Source organism: Drosophila rhopaloa, unplaced genomic scaffold (genome assembly GCF_018152115.1).
Source record: "Drosophila rhopaloa isolate 14029-0021.01 unplaced genomic scaffold, ASM1815211v1 contig_155, whole genome shotgun sequence".
Taxonomy (NCBI): Eukaryota; Metazoa; Arthropoda; class Insecta; order Diptera; family Drosophilidae; genus Drosophila; species Drosophila rhopaloa.
Genome location: NW_025335034.1, coordinates 13,764,028 through 13,781,642, shown reverse-complemented (window position 1 = coordinate 13,781,642; position 17,615 = coordinate 13,764,028). Strand labels below are relative to the sequence as shown.

Here is a 17,615-nt window from a genome sequence, read left to right as displayed (position 1 = left end):
GTACTCAGATTGTAGTAAGACATCATTTTTAGAAAGTTCATTAAAATTGAGTGGCTACGGTTTGTTGACCAACAGTTACAATTTAAAAATCTTGTTTGCGGGACTGATCCTTTGTTTTGCAAAGGAATATATTAATAATAATGAACTACCGTGTCAAAACAACTCTGCCGCTGTGCAAAGAAATTAAAAAACAAAATTTACTGATAATTATTTGCTTATTTAACGTTCATAGCTGCACTAAGTTCTTGTCTACTTTTGACCTAAGAAATAACTTAAGAAATGGGACAAATAAGATGTGACATTGAAAAAAACAGTTTTTTAATCAACAGAGAATTAATAACATAACTTTCTTTTGCAGAATATGATATACTTGAGGAAATGTGTATCTATTTAACGTAATTTGCTGAGTTTTTCCAAACCACTTATAGTTCGACAGCTTGGTCAAATTCTAACTACCCTACTCCCTTAAATAGGGCAAATTGTATTTTTACCCCTTTAATTACTGAAAACTCTCTCTTAATAGATTTAGAAACTACAACGCCGACTTATTCTCCCGGTTCAGATGGACTTCCTGGATGTGTGCTCAAGTTTTGTGCGTCAACCATTTGTAAACCGATTCTTAAACTTTTTAATTTGTCTATTTCATCATCAGTTTTTCCTACTATCTGGAAAGACTCTTTTATTATTCCACTTCATAAAAAGGGTGCGAAGGCTGATGCCAAGAATTATAGAGGTATTTCCAAATTGTCGGCAATTCCTAAAGCATTTGAACGTATTATCACTTCTCATTTGCAACATTTATGTTCCTCGCTTATATCACCGGGCCAGCATGGTTTTGTTAAGCGAAGATCGACCACCACCAACCTTCTTGAATTGTCATCTATTGTAATAAATGGATTTCAGAAAAAAATGCAGACTGACGTTATATATACAGATTTTAGTAAGGCCTTTGACTCCGTCAACCACTCTCTTCTCTTATTCAAATTAGATCTGCTTGGGTTTCCTGGTAATCTATTAACTTGGATTTCAAGTTACTTGAATGGTAGGACTCAGAGGGTTATATTCAAGAATTCAGTTTCAAAATTGATCTACGTGACTGGGATCAAAACGTAAGGCTACCTTCCTACAACAGTAGATTACTGTTGCTTAATTTACCTACACTTGTAAATCGTAGAAAAATGCACTTGCGTTCCGACGATCTTCGAGGAAACATCAGCAACAAGGTAAGTGTTCTGGTAGATAGTCTTGGTAGTAGTAGTGGATCCGTAAGAACGCGGTTTATAAATCGGTTCTACGACCTGGACAGGATCACTGACGTCCCGGTGTGGATTCCTAGAAATCAGCCCAGACCCAGTCGTGATCACTGAGGCGGCCCGGTTTTCGTAATACAGGCCCACCTCAGTGAGTTCCCCCAGAAGTCACGTTTCCGGCTCCCGACCCGGAAACGAAACGGATGTAGAAACGGCAGTTCGAACCTAGCGATGCCCGGCAGACCGAAACTAACGATGCCCTACATTCCCGAATCCCACTAGAAACCAAGTAGATCTCTCCCAACGACCCAGAACACTTCGACCCGACGTACGCACGACGAAGCAGTTCATCACTCGGCTCATCCGCAGCGCCGATACTCGCACCAAGCAGTTCATCACTCGGTTCACCCGCAGCACCGACACTCGCAGCAAGCAGTTCATCACTCGGCTCACCCGTAGCGCCGACACTCGCAGCAAGCAGTTCAGTACTCGGCCCATTCGCAGCGCCGACACTAGCAGCAAGCGGTTGATCACTCGGCCCTTTCGCAGCGCCGAAGCTCGCACACCGGATCTCGACAGCAAGCAGTTCATCATTCGGCCCTTCCGAAGCGCCGAATCGACAGGGCAAGCAGTCCCGACGCATCTACACACAACTACACGATCATACGATTACTTTGAAATACACGTCTCTAGTTTTACCCATCTGTGTCATTATTGGGGAAAGGGAGGTAAACCGATCTATAGAGGAATAAATATAAATATCTGTCACGAACCCTGACCACGCCGAGCTATACCGCCTCCCAAAACAGGGTCGTTACACGCGTTTAAAGTGCCGATACTGCTTGACGCCAGAGCCCGAATTGCCTGTTGTGACTCATTCGACGCGCTGGGCTTTAAATTTCTCCCATTCCTAGTTTTGCTTCGATCGACTTGAAATTTTCAGACAATATTCCTGACACTTTGTACTATTATATAAAAAAGATTAAAAAAAATGAATTTTCGAATTCGAAGTGTCAAGACCCGGATAATCCCTTAATTTATATGTTTAAAAATAACGACACGGTTTTTCCACCACGGAATTAATTTTACAATTATTTTTAATTAATACTCGGATTAAAGTCTATGAACATAAATACATTGTGAGTAATTTGTGATTTAATAACTAAACTTTGTTTGGATATATTGGCAGTTGGACACAATTATGAAATAAGAACAAAATAACGCTAATTATACCTTAATTGTTTCATTTGCAAGATTTTTCTTTTTGGTTCGTAGGGGTGGGATTGGTGGGCTATCAAATTTGTCATCGCTTTTCGGTTTAAATGCATCACATGTAATGGATTTTTGAATCGAAATCCAATACATTGATATATTTTTTAGATTGTCAATTTTTTTTTTTGAACAAAATGGTTTGTTATTATTGTATAAAAAAAATAATCCAACACCACAAACAAATAATAAAAGCACTACAACTAGCGACAATATAATATTATATATAAATGTGTCACTTTGATTATTTTCTAAAATATGTTCCGTGGTTGTTGACATTCTATTAGATTGTGTAGGTATCGAGTAAAAAGGATGACTAGGACCAATAAGAAGTTGTGTATCTGTAGTTAAGGCAATGTCCGAGCACGAACGAAATTCTTCTTGTGGGCCACATCCAATGGCTCCTATACCATCGTTACACATGCCCCAATTATTGCCGGCAACATAGCGCCATTGCAGAACGCATTGGTCACATGTAAAATCTAAAATGTATAAAATAATATTTGAATATTTAAATATATGGGTCAATCTTTTACAAGCTAGGCTGATTCAAGTTTTGTGTCACGTCCTGCCAATTTTACTAAATACGTATATATTAACATTTTTATACCCTGGGTATTATAATTTCAGTCAAAAGTTTTCAACGCAGTGAAGGAGACATTTCTGACCCCATAAAATATATATATTCTTGATCAGCATCACAAGGAGAGTCGATCTAGCCATGTCCGCCTGTCTGTCCGTCCGTCTGTCCGTCCATCCGTCCGTCTGTTACTATGCAAACTAGTCCCTCACTTTTAAAGCTATCTTGCTAAAGCTTTTCCAAAAGTTGTCTTTTTATTGCAAGTAGTATATATGTAAGTCGGACCGAGCCGGATCGGGCATTCCGTGTCCAATAGGAACAACCGTAATTTGTTTTTTTTTAATATACCTGTTTTTTATACCCTTGCAGAGTGTATTATTATTTTTGGTCAAAAGTGTGCAATGCAGTGAAGGAGACATCTCCGACCCTGTAAAGTATGATCAGAATCGCCTCCTGAGTTGATATATGTAAGCATGTCTGTTTCTACGCAAACTAGTTTCTCAGTTTTAAAGATATCGAATTGAAACTTTACACACACCTTTCGTTCCTTTGCACGCAGTATATATTTCGGAACGGCCGGGATCGGTCGACTATATCTTATAGCTGCCATATAACTGACCGATCGGAAATGCCATAACTTTGGTGTTTTTAAAGTTAGGAAGTTGGGACTTTCTATGGGTTTTATTTTTGGCCAAATAATCCGACCTACCAAATTTCAAAAGGATCGGTCGACTATATCCTATAACTGTCATATAACTGAACAATTGGAAATGCCATAACGTTGGTGTTTTTAAAGTTAGAAAGTTGAAATTAAGAATGCATCATATGAATAATTTTACAAGTCTGCACCGTCGGTCGTGGGGATTAATACTGAATTTCCACGTCCGACGGTGCAGATATGTAAAATTATTTAAAAAAAATAAAATTTTAAAAACTTTTGTTTAAAAAAAAATTTTTTTTCAATTGTTAACCTTGACCCGGAAAAACTCAAAAATAAAACATTCATCAAAGGTCGCCAACAAACAAAATTGAATAATTTTAGAGAATATAACTTACAGAATATTCTGCAAGGGTATATCAACTTCGGCTCCGTCCGAAGTTAGCTTTCCTTTCTTGTTTTAGTTACAAACTTAAAACACCTACATTTATTTAAATTAAGTTTTACGCTTTTTTATTATATGAAAAAAAAATATTGTAAATCCGGTTAAAATGTCAGGCCTAATAAAAAGCGTTTGGCTTGTAAAAAAACCAATTTTATTAAATATAATTTATTACAATATTACCTGGTAGCTGTGCATGTATTTCATAGATGCGACTTCCGTTTCGGGGATAAAAACGGAAATTGAGGTCTTGTGGATGTGCCTGGGAGGGAGAGCCATCAAGTATTATCAATACATTTTTATCCAAGCAGGACTGTATAGCACTGTGATTTGGACATATCCGAAACTCAAAATATCTGTAAAGAGTTGTATATGCTTTAAAACATTGGGGAGCATAAGATATAATTTGTTTTACCCCATATGACTAGCAGTTAATTCTACACGAATAGTCATTTTGGATCCAGGCAAATAATTCCGCACGATTAAGCCTAGACCCCATTGGCCACCATGTTCATGGGGGCGTGGTTCCGGAATATCCCATGCGTCTCCGCACTCCCCACACTTACCGCCGTTTCTTTTCCATTGTCTGGTAAACCCGCCACAGTATAGTTCATGGTCATTGTAGTCGGGCGGTGTTTGAAATCCAAAGCGCCAAGCGGATGCTCTACTAGGTGGCTCAATCAGTCTCCCGTGACCGTTGCAGGTCATAAAAGAAAACGAAGTGGCAAAAATAAAGCCAATGGACCATTTTTTCAAATAACTCATTCTGTCTTCATTAGAATAATACCTTCCTGATTTTAAAAAGACAATAATTGAGTAAAAATGCCAATCAGATTTGGGGTATATAGTTATATTTTTAACCCATTTTATTATTAGGGAACTTATGCCTTTAATGATATATATTCTTGATCAGGGTCATCAGTCGTCGATTCAGCTAGGTCTGTCAGTTTGTCCGCCTGTTTTTATAAACAAAGAGATCTCATGAACTTTAAAAATAAGATCGCTTTTTCGTGCTGACTCTCGTTGTGTCTAAGATTCACTAAGATTATTTTGAAAATTGGCCGAAAAGTTCTAGGGCGTTAAATATTTATTCGTTCTATTTATCCAATATCTATAGTATCTATATTTTATTATTTTCCGCTTTGATGTTGGAAACAATTAGACGAATAGACAGACTCACATATTTTACGTGGCCATGTTCAAGTAACGTATTCCCTATGCCTGTGACATTACCGTTTTGATAAGTACATTAGTAGCTGCATCTGTGCCTGAAAATCCAAAAATGGTATTCGAGCTACCTGAAATAGCAGATATCTTTCAAACTGAGACTAGTTTGCGGCCGGACAGACGGTCATGGCTGACACGATTTTCAAACAATTTTTTTTACTACTGGTGACAGAGTGGCAGATGGATGTTGGGTAAAATCGTTGTTTAAGAAATGTATTCTTGTTTCAGATTGCAAACGTTTAGCAAAGTTTCCTTATCCATACACTAAATAAGCTTAACTAGTTTATTTAAATCAAGAAAAAACAAGAAGGAACACTTTAGTCGAACGCCACGACAATTTTAAAATAAATATATTCCCGTAAAAGAACGAACAGTACTCCGCATGGATTTGGCTAATGAATAATCCCGAATTCGAATTCCCCGTTTCTATGCCAGCTATTTGATATTGTTGTCCGATTTTAATTTAATTAAAACCGTAATTCCATAATATTTAAATATTACCAAATCCCAAAAAACAAAAAACAAATTAAATACAAAGTTATAATTTTTTTGAATTGTTTTTTCCGATTGTTCCTATGGTAGCTATACGATATAGTCGTCCGTCTTGTTCCGACTTATATACTGCCTGCAATAGAAAGACAACTTTTGGAAAAGTTTCAAGCAGATAGCTTTAAAACTGAGGGAGTAGCTTGCGTAGAAACGGACGGACGGACGGACGGACAGACGGACAAACGGAGCTACGGAGCTAGATTGACTCTCCTGGTGATGCTGATCAAGAATATAAATACTTTATAGGGTCAGAAATGTCTTTTTCACTGCTTTGCAAACTTTTGACTGAAATTATAATACCCTCTGCAAGGGAATTTTAATTCGTGTCTCCTTTTTAAGAAGTGGACTCAATCGCTGGACTCACTTTGTTGCTCTACTTAAAATTTAGTTTTTTAAAGCCTAGTACTCAGATTGTAGTAAGACATCATTTTTAGAAAGTTCATTAAAATTGAGTGGCTACGGTTTATTGACCAACAGTTACAATTTAAAAATCTTGTTTGCGGGACTGATCCTTTGTTGTGCAAAGGAATATATTAATAATAATGAACTACCGTGTCAAAACAACTCTGCCGCTGTGCAAAAAAATTAAAAAACAATATTTACTGATAATTATTTGTTTATTTAACGTTCATAGCTGCACAAAGTTCTTGTCTACTTTTGACCTAAGAAATAACTTAAGAAATGGGACAAATAAGATGTGGCATTGAAAAAAACAGTTTTTTAATCAACAGAGAATTAATAATATAACTTTCTTTTGCAGAATATGATATACTTGAGGAAATGTGTATCTATTTAACGTAATTTGCTGAGTTTTTCCAAACCACTTATAGTTCGACAGCTTGGTCAAGTTCTACCTACCCTACTCCCTTAAATAGGGCAAATTGTATTTTTACCCCTTTAATTACTGAAAACTCTCTCTTAATAGATTTAGAAACTACAACGCTGACTTATTCTCCCGGTTCAGATGGACTTCCTGGATGTGTGCTCAAGTTTTGTGCGTCAACCATTTGTAAACCGATTCTTAAACTTTTTAATTTGTCTATTTCATCATCAGTTTTTCCTACTATCTGGAAAGACTCTTTTATTATTCCACTTCATAAAAAGGGTGCGAAGGCTGATGCCAAGAATTATAGACGTATTTCCAAATTGTCGGCAATTCCTAAAGCATTTGAACGTATTATCACTTCTCATTTGCAACATTTATGTTCCTCGCTTATATCACCGGGTCAGCATGGTTTTGTTAAGCGAAGATCGACCACCACCAACCTTCTTGAATTGTCATCTATTGTAATAAATGGATTTCAGAAAAAAATGCAGACTAACGTCAGTATATACAGATTTTAGTAAGGCCTTTGACTCCGTCAACCACTCTCTTCTCTTATTCAAATTAGATCTGCTTGGGTTTCCTGGTAATCTATTAACTTGGATTTCAAGTTACTTGAATGGTAGGACTCAGAGGATTATATTCAAGAATTCTGTTTCAAAATTGATCTACGTGACATCTGGAGTCCCTCAGGGAAGTCAAATGGGCCCTTTGCTATTTACTTTGTTTATCAACGATCTTCCCTCTATCATAACACATTCTCGTGTACTAATGTACGCTGATGATGTTAAGCTTTGTTTATCATATAATCATATAGCGTCGGGATTTAACTTACAGTCAGATATTGATTGTTTTCATGAATGGTGTGAGTACAACCTTTTAAAGTTGAACTACCTTAAATGCAAAGTTGTGACTTTTTATAGGGGTACTCCTACGTTTATTAGTTATTCTCTTGAAAATACGTCACCCGACCGTATATATTCAGTTAACGATTTAGGTGTTCTTCTGGACCCTAAACTTAAATTTGACTGCCACATAATGTCCACTGTTAATAAAGCCATGAGTGTTCTTGGCTTTATAAAGCGATGGTCAAAAAAATTTGATGACCCTTATACGACCAAATTATTATTTACCTCCCTTGTCCGTCCTATTTTGGAATATTGTTCGTCGGTTTGGAGTCCACAATATCAAGTGCCCTTCGTAGTTTGAACTGGGATCAAAACGTAAGGCTACCTTCCTACCAGAGTAGATTACTGTTGCTTAATTTACCTACACTTGTAAATCGTAGAAAAATGCTTGGTACTATTTTTAATGCTTAATCTTATAAGAGGTGATATTGATTCTGCAGAACTTGTTAACCGCCTAACTTTCAATGTTCCTGTTAGACTAACACGAAATTATATTCCTCTAAATTTGCCACGATGTTCATCAAATTTTTGTCTGCACGAGCCCTTTTGCGTTCTATGTAATACTTATAACAACCTTTATCATCTAATTTGCATTTCCACTTCTATCCCGTTATTAAAAACTAATATTTTAACTCATTTGCTTTCCTCTTAATTGTGCCTTTTATTTTCACTTGTGTCTTGTCTCTATTTAATTTATGTATTTTCCTCGCGAACTCGCATTTATTGCCCAAATTGATAATAGGGCCCGCGCGTAACAAGCTCGTGCTTGGTGTTGTTGGGCACTTGTTTGTACTGCTCGTAGTGCATCATCGTCCATCAGAATAAAAAAATAAAACATTTCCAGAAAAGTTGTTTTTTATCACGGTTTTTCTATTAAAAATAAACTAACAACTTAATTTAACATAACTTATATACTTAACTTATACTGCAAATATATGTATTAATATTTTCATGAAAAGTATATGATCAAGCTGCTAGGCTGATAAAAATCCAATGAATTACTAGTTAATATGCATTGATTTACCGGTTAAAATGCGCTAATTATACCCGTTACTCGTAGAGTAAAAGGGTATATTGTATTCGTGCAAAAGTATGTAACAGGTAGAAGGAAGCGTTTCCCACCCTATAAAGTATATATATTCATGTTCAGGATCACTAGCCGAGTCGATCTAGCCATGTACGTCTGTCCGTCTGTATGTCTGTCCGTCCGTATGAACGCTGAGATCTCGGAAACTATAAAAGCTAGAAGATTGGCATTTTGCATGTAGATTTTAGGAGTTCCTACGCAGCGCAAGTTTGTTTCAAAATGGTGCCACGCCCCCTCTGACGCCCACAAGCCACAAGCTGTGGCCACAGTTTTGATGCTATTATGAAAATTTTAATTGATATGTATTTGTTTCGTCAATACCTATCGATTGGCCTAATAAAAGTTTGCCACGCCCACTCTAACGCCCAAAAACCCATTAAACGCTTAAGCCTGGCTAGCGCCTACATTTCAGGCTTTCATGGCCCGTGGTACCAATGTCTTAGGGTTGATGGCGCAATACAATAGCGCCATCTAACGTGTGACTTTGGAACAGCTGGTCAAGGTGCTCAACAGAGTCAACGTTAATTCTCGATAAGGATTTCTATTAAAGGAAATTGCGATGGTTTTCATTTGTCAATACCGAACTATATCCCAAGAACTATGCAAATCAAATCAAGTCAGCCAAATTGGAGGTCTGAGTCAAACAATGGCGTATGTGTGTATGTATGTAAGCATATACATATGTATGTATTTACATTGTACACAGTTGCAATTGCCCGGCAAAGATAACTCCTTTCAAAGAAAGCTATTCGCTATACCCGTTACTCGTGTTGTGCAAACATTTAGACTTTAATATACATAATACTATTTAAGAATGTATGTGTTTAGCCAATATAAGTATGTATGTTTAATATTTCCAGTCAATTTATTGCCTGCGCTAAAGCAGCGCTGGTGCTGATGCTCGTGCTGTAAAGCTGCAAGCGCTAAGAGATCGCCGAATTCAAATTGATAATTTGAACTTTTTTAGCTGAGTAACGGGTATCTAATAGTCGAGGCACTCGACTATAGCGTTCTCTCTTGTTTACCGCTGAAAATTTGATGAATTGCTGATTAAAATGTGATGAATTTTAGCTGTGATGAACTACGGAGCTGCTGAAATGTTTGACCAAACAGATGTGATCGTTGAAAGAAAAATATTTTATTTAAATTTCAAATTTCAAATTTTGACGATATTCAATGGGCTGGTAAATGTACATATTTTATTTTTTTATCAAGAAAAAATATAACATCATTTTTTTATTTTTTATTTTGTTGTTTTTTGTCATTAAACAAAACGTGTTAAAATTTGGAACCGATTGGATTAATAGTTTTTGAGTAACCTCATGCGCCAGTCGTAATAATACTGTTTCGAGAAAAAAGCGCTTAAAGTTTTAAGAAGCTCTCGTCGTCGCCTGACACTTCCACCATATCGGTTATATCTTCAAAAGTTTTTGAAATATTCACATGAAATTTTAAAAGAACATTCTTAAATAGTTATCGGTTCGAATTAAATAAAAAAATGCAGATTTTTTTTAACCGAGAATGGGGGGTCCCCTTAAGGCCGCTGGCAGCGGCTAGGGACAATATACACTCATACCAAAATTAACCCTAAAAACAAGAAATTCGCCTAATTTTTGTCTTCAAAGGCATCGCACCTTAAATTTTAGGGTAAATTTTTCTAAAATTAAGGGCGTTCCTTTCTAAAATCTAAGGCAAAGGGCCCTAAAAACAAGAAAAACTTTTCTAAAAAATAGAAAAATATTTCTTAAAAGTAGGGCATCTAACCATAAAATTTAGGGTATATTTTCTAAAAATTAAAAAAAATGAGCCTACATTCATCATAATGTAATTTTTCATTCAGGATTTATTGACTTATGTATGTGTATACATATGCACATATATGATTTAATCACTTCGCTTTACATTCAGAAAAGTCACAAAGTTTGTATTAGTATTGCACTAACGAATGGCCAATATCGATTTCAACTGTAATTCTGAGGGGAAGAGAGAGAAATTGTGTACAACTATGATTTATTTCAGTTCTTACAAGTAAACTCCGATAAGTATCTTATCCAAAAAAACTTATAATTTGTTTCGACCGTCGGTGGAATTCCAACCCAGTTCTCCGGCGCGTGAGTTCAAAGACATTGAATGGATCCACGGTCACGCGCGAAGAACGCACGGCAAAGACTATATGATGGGGCGTTTGCGAAGAATATTAGTTTACAAAAGTTTTTAGAACTCGTTTAGTCGCAACTGTAAAAGTCGAAATATTTAAAATAAATTTTCTAAGATGATATTTCTTATGACAACAAATATTTTAATTATTTTTCAATAAAGGGTAAAACCTTTAGTCGTGCTAAGCATTTCTTCTCATCAAAAAAGAAAAAAGAAAGATGACGGCATCTGAAATTGAACTTGCGGTGCTTAGATTTCTGGTCAGACGTTCTAACCCCTAGGCTACTCGGACAGGGTTAGAACAATTTTATGGTCATTTTAGAAAATGATGCCTAAGTTATAGAAAATATTTCTATATTTTGAGATTAATTTTTATTTTTTAGAAAATATTTCTATATTTAAGAAAATATTTCTATATTTAAGAAAATATTTCTATATCTAAGAAAATATTTCTATATTTAAGAAAGCGTATCTATTTTTTATGGTTATCGAGTTTTTAAGGTTAATTCGAGACAATTTTTTGTATTTTTTAGGGTAAATAATTTTTTAGGGCAGAATTTCTAATTTTAAGAAAAAAAAATTCTAAAAACAAGTACCATTTTTACTAAAATATAGAAATTCTTTCTTGGATTTAAGGCGAGTTTAGTTTATGGCGACAATTTCTACATTTGAGAAACATTTTCTTGATTCAAGAAAAGTTTTCTTGTTTTGAGAAAAAAATTCCTTGAAAATATAAATCTTTTCTTGGATTTAGAAAAAATAAAGTTTTATGGCGAATTTCTAAAATTTAGGGTTAATTTTGCTATGAGTGTAGAAAAGCGAATTATCTAAAAAGTGTAAGAGGCAGTTAACCACATTTATAATCAGCTGACGAAGGTCAGGGGCAGGATCTGCATGATAATTATTTAAAAAGAGTTCAGAGGCAGTTAACCATAGATAGACAAATATATATATTTAAAAAAAATATTATTTCATTACAGATAATGGCTGAAATTAAACCTTTGCATATTGGCGGAACTCAACTGTAAGTCGTGCCATTCTCATGGTCGGAGTCCTTTGTGGAGTTAAACGAGGAATCACCGTAGGATGTGTTTCTAATATTAGTCGATAAGTTGATGGCATATCTCTCTCCAAAGCTAAATTCATAATTTGAGAGATACCTTTCAGAAGTTTGGTTCCAGCTGAAGCTGAGAGCTGTGCGAAATTTGTACTGCGTCTGGGGCAACAAATAAAGAAATGTGAGTTTCGATCAACAAAGGAAGATATCTGTTATAAAGACATTGACTTTTGTTGCATCTAAAAAGGAAGCTGTTAGAATAGGAACTCTATCTGCACGAGATCATTAAAGCTTGCCTTGTCTACGAAGAGATTAAAACGATGGTGGAACTCATTACGGAACCGGTCAATAGAATCTCGTCCGAAAAACAGCGACCCGGAAACCAAAATCACGAATGCGGAAATATTACCAACCCTACAATCTGAAAATTATTGCTGCATTCTAACGAATTTGATAAGTCATTGACAACAACGATCGAGAAAGAATCCTGTTAAGATGGAGAAATTTGCACTAAATGCCGAATCGGTGGGACAGATCTGTTTATTGATTCTAGTTCTCGACATAGCCTCATCTGTCAAGCAGACTGGACCATTTTGTAAGGAAACAAAGCTACAGTTTTTAGTGTTTGGCCCAACGCACAGCATCTGTAAAAAGGTTACACTTCAAATTCTCAATGTAATTTGTGCATTCGAAGCGCCAATTTCACTAGAGCGAAGCGTCTGTATTTTCGTCATTGAATAAAGAAAACAGTCTTTGACTGGCAGCAAAACTTAAGACGGCTGCGTTAAACTTGCATGGGGCGTTGAGAAACAAAAAGCTTTCGAAAAGCTAAAATCATGTCTGGCTTATAACCCCAACGATTCGTGGCAGATACAAGTCCGGAGGCTTTCGGATGGCTCTTATGTTGCAATTTAACTAATATAAATATATATAGCAGGCATCTCGAAATCCTTCTGTGTTTATTTATTTTTTAGGCGCTAATTAAAGACAAAATTAAGGAAAGAAACCATTTTATATTTCAATGTGATTCATTAAAATTAGTAAATGGCGGTAGCATGAACCATGTTATTCGATATTTCGATAAAAAAAAACGCATAAACAGGAAGAATACAGATTACCGTAATATCGCCATAATTTACGGGAAAAAAATCATTAATAGTAAAAGCATTGAATTGTCATGTATTCCCACAGCAAGTCACAATGTAAAACAATCTGACCCATTTATTATGCTCACGAAGAAGATTGTGCTGTTGATCGATTATTTGATGTAAATTATTGAACAAAATTGCTCAACGTCGATCTAGTCAAATGGCGACCAATAAAATAATATGAAAAATATGACGAATTTGCACTTAAACCTTAGCGAAAAGATTAAAAAATGTAATTTTTTACAGTGTTTTTGGTCAGAGCAGAGTAATTTTTAGAACTTGTTTTTCTATCTGAGCACTGGGATTAAGAAAAGAGAAAAAAGATAATCTCTAAATTATGCTAAGAGTATGTTTAGAAAGAATAATAATATATGGCTTGTAGCATGAAATGGTGCATTTAGTGGTATAGCTAATCTTTTTTATACCCTTGCAGAGGGTATTATAATTTTGGACAGAAGTTTGTAACGCGGTGAAGGAGACGTTTCCGACCCTATAAAGTATATATATTCTTGATCAGGATCAATAGGGGAGTCGATATAGCCATGTCCGTCTGTCCGTCTGTTTCAATACCGTTTGCGAGCTCAGTTTAAAAGCTAGCGATCTGAAACTTTCACACTCGTCCTAAAACATGTGTACGCAGATCAAGTTTGAAAATCGATCGGACGTCTATATCCTATAGCTCCCATAGGAACAATTGGATATATCTTGCAAGAATTGATGATATTTCGCGCAGTGTAAAAGCTATTGACATGAATCTTTCCAAATCGTATTTTTTTATGCATACCTTGATCAGGGTAAAAGCGCGTGGCGATCGGACGTCTATATCCTATAGCTCCCATAGGAACATTACGGTGAAATCGGTCAAAATTTCATGTTTTTTAGAATTTTTCGCGCAGTGTATAAGCTATTGACATACATTTTTCCAAGTCTTATTTATTTACGCATACCTTGATCAGGGTAAAAGCGCTTGCCGATTGGACGTCTATATCGTTTAGCCTTTTTTTCCTATTTGTATATGACAATTTTGGAGTATAAAAGCAATTGACTTGAAACGATGCAAATCTAGTTTACTTATGTATACCTTATTCCTTTCGCTACTTTTTCACTTTTAGCAATTTCGGCAAAGTCTGTAAGGGTATTAAAACTTCGGCTTGCCGAAGTTAGCTTCCGTCCTTGTTTTTTGTATAAAAGCGGGCTAAGTTACCTTTAAAATGACTGATATTTTAAAAACTGTTTGTAGTCGTGATAGAATTGATTTCGGCAGCGTTTTTTGTTATTCTGCATAACAGTGCGCATTCAAAGTTCTTCCGTTTATAAAGACAGAAAAATTTAAATATAGATAAAAGATAACCATTTTGTTCAAAAATGGAAGAAGACTTTATAAAAAAAAATTATACTCAAATCAACACGCGATTTTGGTATAATTTTTTTTTAATTAGTGAATATAAATTTTCATTGCCTCAAACATTACTTTTCATTCGTGCCTTTTGTTATGGTTTTTCCCAGTCACATAATATTTTAAGGGTCTGCACCAAATACATTTTGAGGAATTGCTACATCCTCACTAGGAATATGGTTTTTAGCTAAAACCAACTTCAAGAATTGAAAGACAAGTTCCGCCAGCCGAAGTTTAAATACCTAGCAGCTGGGGAAAAATTTAATTTTGCATAAAACGACTATATTTCGATTGTAATCCGATCGAGAAGATTTTTTAAGATATGCACATAAAAATAGGATCTTAAAAGTTGTATATTAATAGCTTTACACTACGCGAATGAACAGGGTAACCTAACGCCAGTATTGTAGATATATGACCGCTATCCGGTTTTCTTAAGACTCAAGGTAGGATACAAAAATTATTTAAGACAAAAACAGATAATGAAATGTTAAGCTTTTAAACCGAGCTCGCAAACGGCAAAAACACAGATGGGCACTCGTCTAGAGATGCGAGAATATGTATTTTTATGAGGGCGCAAAGTCGCCTCTACCGCTGGGGTTTTATACTCTAAACTTGATAACCGATAATCGTTTATTTGGTTTATACTAATTGGTCTGTTTAGTATGTGCTTTTCCAGGTAAATTTATATTTGTAAAAATTGTTTAATAATTCCTCAGTATGTTCCTTTATTATTCTTCTTTATATTTAAATTTCTAATTTAGCAGGCGCATCAGAAATATATTGACTTTTGGTATGAAATTGTAATTATTATTTTTTTTATATATTTCATTTAAAATACGTGTATTTAATCAAAAATGGTATAATTGGAACTGAACACACAGGAATATGGGACAGTAAATCCAATCACCGAATTTAGCAAATCTTAATAAATTGTTGGGAATTTGACTAAGAAAATTTATCCTTTGGTGCGAAATAAAACATCTGAATGCCGCTATTGTCTTAACAACACCATATGCAAACAAGCAACATAAGCAACAAGCACTTATTGCTACAAATATAAATTGTTTACTATGTATATAAAATTGCAATTTGCTGTCTAATGGATAATGGTGTGTATTTTTATACCCTTGCAGAGGGTATTATAATTTTGGTCAAAAGTGTGCAACGCAGTGAAGGAGACATCTCCGACCCTATAAAGTATATATATTCTAGATCAGGATCACCTCCTGAGTTGATATAGCCATGTCCGTCTGTCCGTCTGTCTGTTTCTACGCAAACTAGTCTCTCAGTTTTAAAGCTATCGAATTGAAACTTTGCACACATCTTTCTTTTCTTTGCACGCAGTATATATGTCGGAACTGATTGATCGAAAATATAACTGATTGATCGGAAATGCCATAACTTTGGTGGTTGTAAAGTTAGGAAGTTGGGATTTTCTATGGGTCTTATATTTGGCCAATCAATCCGACCTACCAAATTTCATAAGGATCGGACGACTATATCCTATAGCTGCCATATAACTAAACGATTGGAAATGCCATAACTTTGGTGTTTTTAAAGTTAGGAAGTTAGGATTTTTTATGAGTATTAAGAATGCATCATGTGAATAGTTTTGGAGAATATAATTTACAGAATATTCTGCAAGGGTAAATCAACTTCGGCTCCGCCCGAAGTTAGCTTTTCTTTCTTGTTCACAATAGGTGTTGCTTAGGTCGATAAATATATTCCTAGTTTCTTTTTGTACAATTTTGACATTAAATTATAATTTTCTTTAACGGATTTATTATTTTACTTATTGTAGTAAAACGAACACAAAATAAAAAGCTTAAAATAAATCGCAAACAAGTACAATGACAATTTCTTAAAAGAAAGTTGAAAATATAATAATTAATAATAAAAATATGTACTGATTGCGCAACGGTCTTCCCGCCAATCTGTTGGCTTTGTTGACAAACAGTAAAAAAATCGAGCAGTGTTCGTCGATCTGAGTTCAAGGCTTATCTTTTGGGGTGTGTGTTGTCAGAAAACAATGTTTCTCGAATATCCAGTGCGATAGCCGGTAACAGTAAGAGCGTACCACATTCACCTTTTTTTATTTTCCATTCTCAATTAACTTCTGATTTTTTACCGGACTAAAAGATAAACTTTTTACTTATCCACAATATGTGGATAAAACAATGAAGCTATATGATTTTGTTGTCCGATTTGAATTGATATTTTAATATTACCAAATTCCAAAGAGCAAAAAAAAATTAAGAACAACAAAGTTATAATTTTTAAAAATTTTTTTTCTTTATGATATAGTCGCAATAGAAAGAAAAGTTTTGCGAAAGTTTCAAACCGACGGACGGACGGACAGTCAAACGGACATGGCTAGATCGACTCTCCTGGTGATGCTGATCAAGAATATATATACTTTATAGGGTCGGAAATGTCTCCTTCACTGCGTTGCAATCTTTTTACATGAAATTTTAATACCCTCTGTTACTTACGTGTAACGCCGTCCACAGTGATGTATGCAGCGTACTTGTGTTCCCACTTACTCCAGGGGAATAGAGTCACAAGTCACAGTGTGATCTATAATAGCAGTGATCTGTACTTACTTTTATATGAATCAAATTAATTCATAATTTTTTAATTAGAAATAGAATAAAACATAATAACTTTTAGAAATTACAATATATTTAATTTTTCAATTTTTGCTTGTCAAAAATCCTCATATTGAACGGAGAGTGCCGACTGGTATTTAAATACATTACGATGATTAAAATATTATTCAGATACATTATTTTGTACCCAAAAAAAGTTTAGCTGCACAATAGTAATAAAATATGAATGAAAGTGAAATATCATTGGCAAAGATGCGTCAAAAATCGCTGGTCTATATATAAATAATTTTAACATGACTTATAACTTAACACACTTTTATTTATACGTTCTTATTTATGTGTTTATTTTATAATTTATTTTTTACCTTAGCTAAATTTTGGATCGCCTTTAGATCAACAAAAGCAAAACCGTTAATAGCTTTTAAGCTGACCATGCATTGACCAAGTCCAAG

General features: G+C 35.0%; 1 protein-coding gene across 1 annotated transcript; it reads right to left on the bottom strand.

Annotated features, from left to right (window-relative positions):
* Window positions 1-2,329: 2,329 nt before the first annotated feature.
* On the bottom strand, window positions 2,330-17,615 carry LOC123037201. The gene is made up of 4 exons (XM_044456854.1): window positions 17,529-17,615; window positions 4,615-4,990; window positions 4,383-4,555; window positions 2,330-3,001 (listed from the first exon to the last, which is right to left on the bottom strand). Exons 2-4 carry the CDS (start codon window positions 4,962-4,964, stop codon window positions 2,478-2,480), a joined length of 1,047 nt encoding a protein of 348 aa, XP_044312789.1. The 5' UTR covers window positions 4,965-4,990; window positions 17,529-17,615; the 3' UTR covers window positions 2,330-2,477.

Coding starts and splice junctions, on each gene's coding strand:
- LOC123037201 (XM_044456854.1), bottom strand. CDS start 4,964: ATGAGTTATTTGAAAAAATGGTCCATTGGCTTTATTTTTGCCACTTCG. Junction 4,556..4,614: donor TTAACTGCTAGTCATATGGG/GTAAAACAAATT, acceptor AACTCTTTACAG/ATATTTTGAGTTTCGGATAT. Junction 3,002..4,382: donor AATACATGCACAGCTACCAG/GTAATATTGTAA, acceptor TATACATTTTAG/ATTTTACATGTGACCAATGC.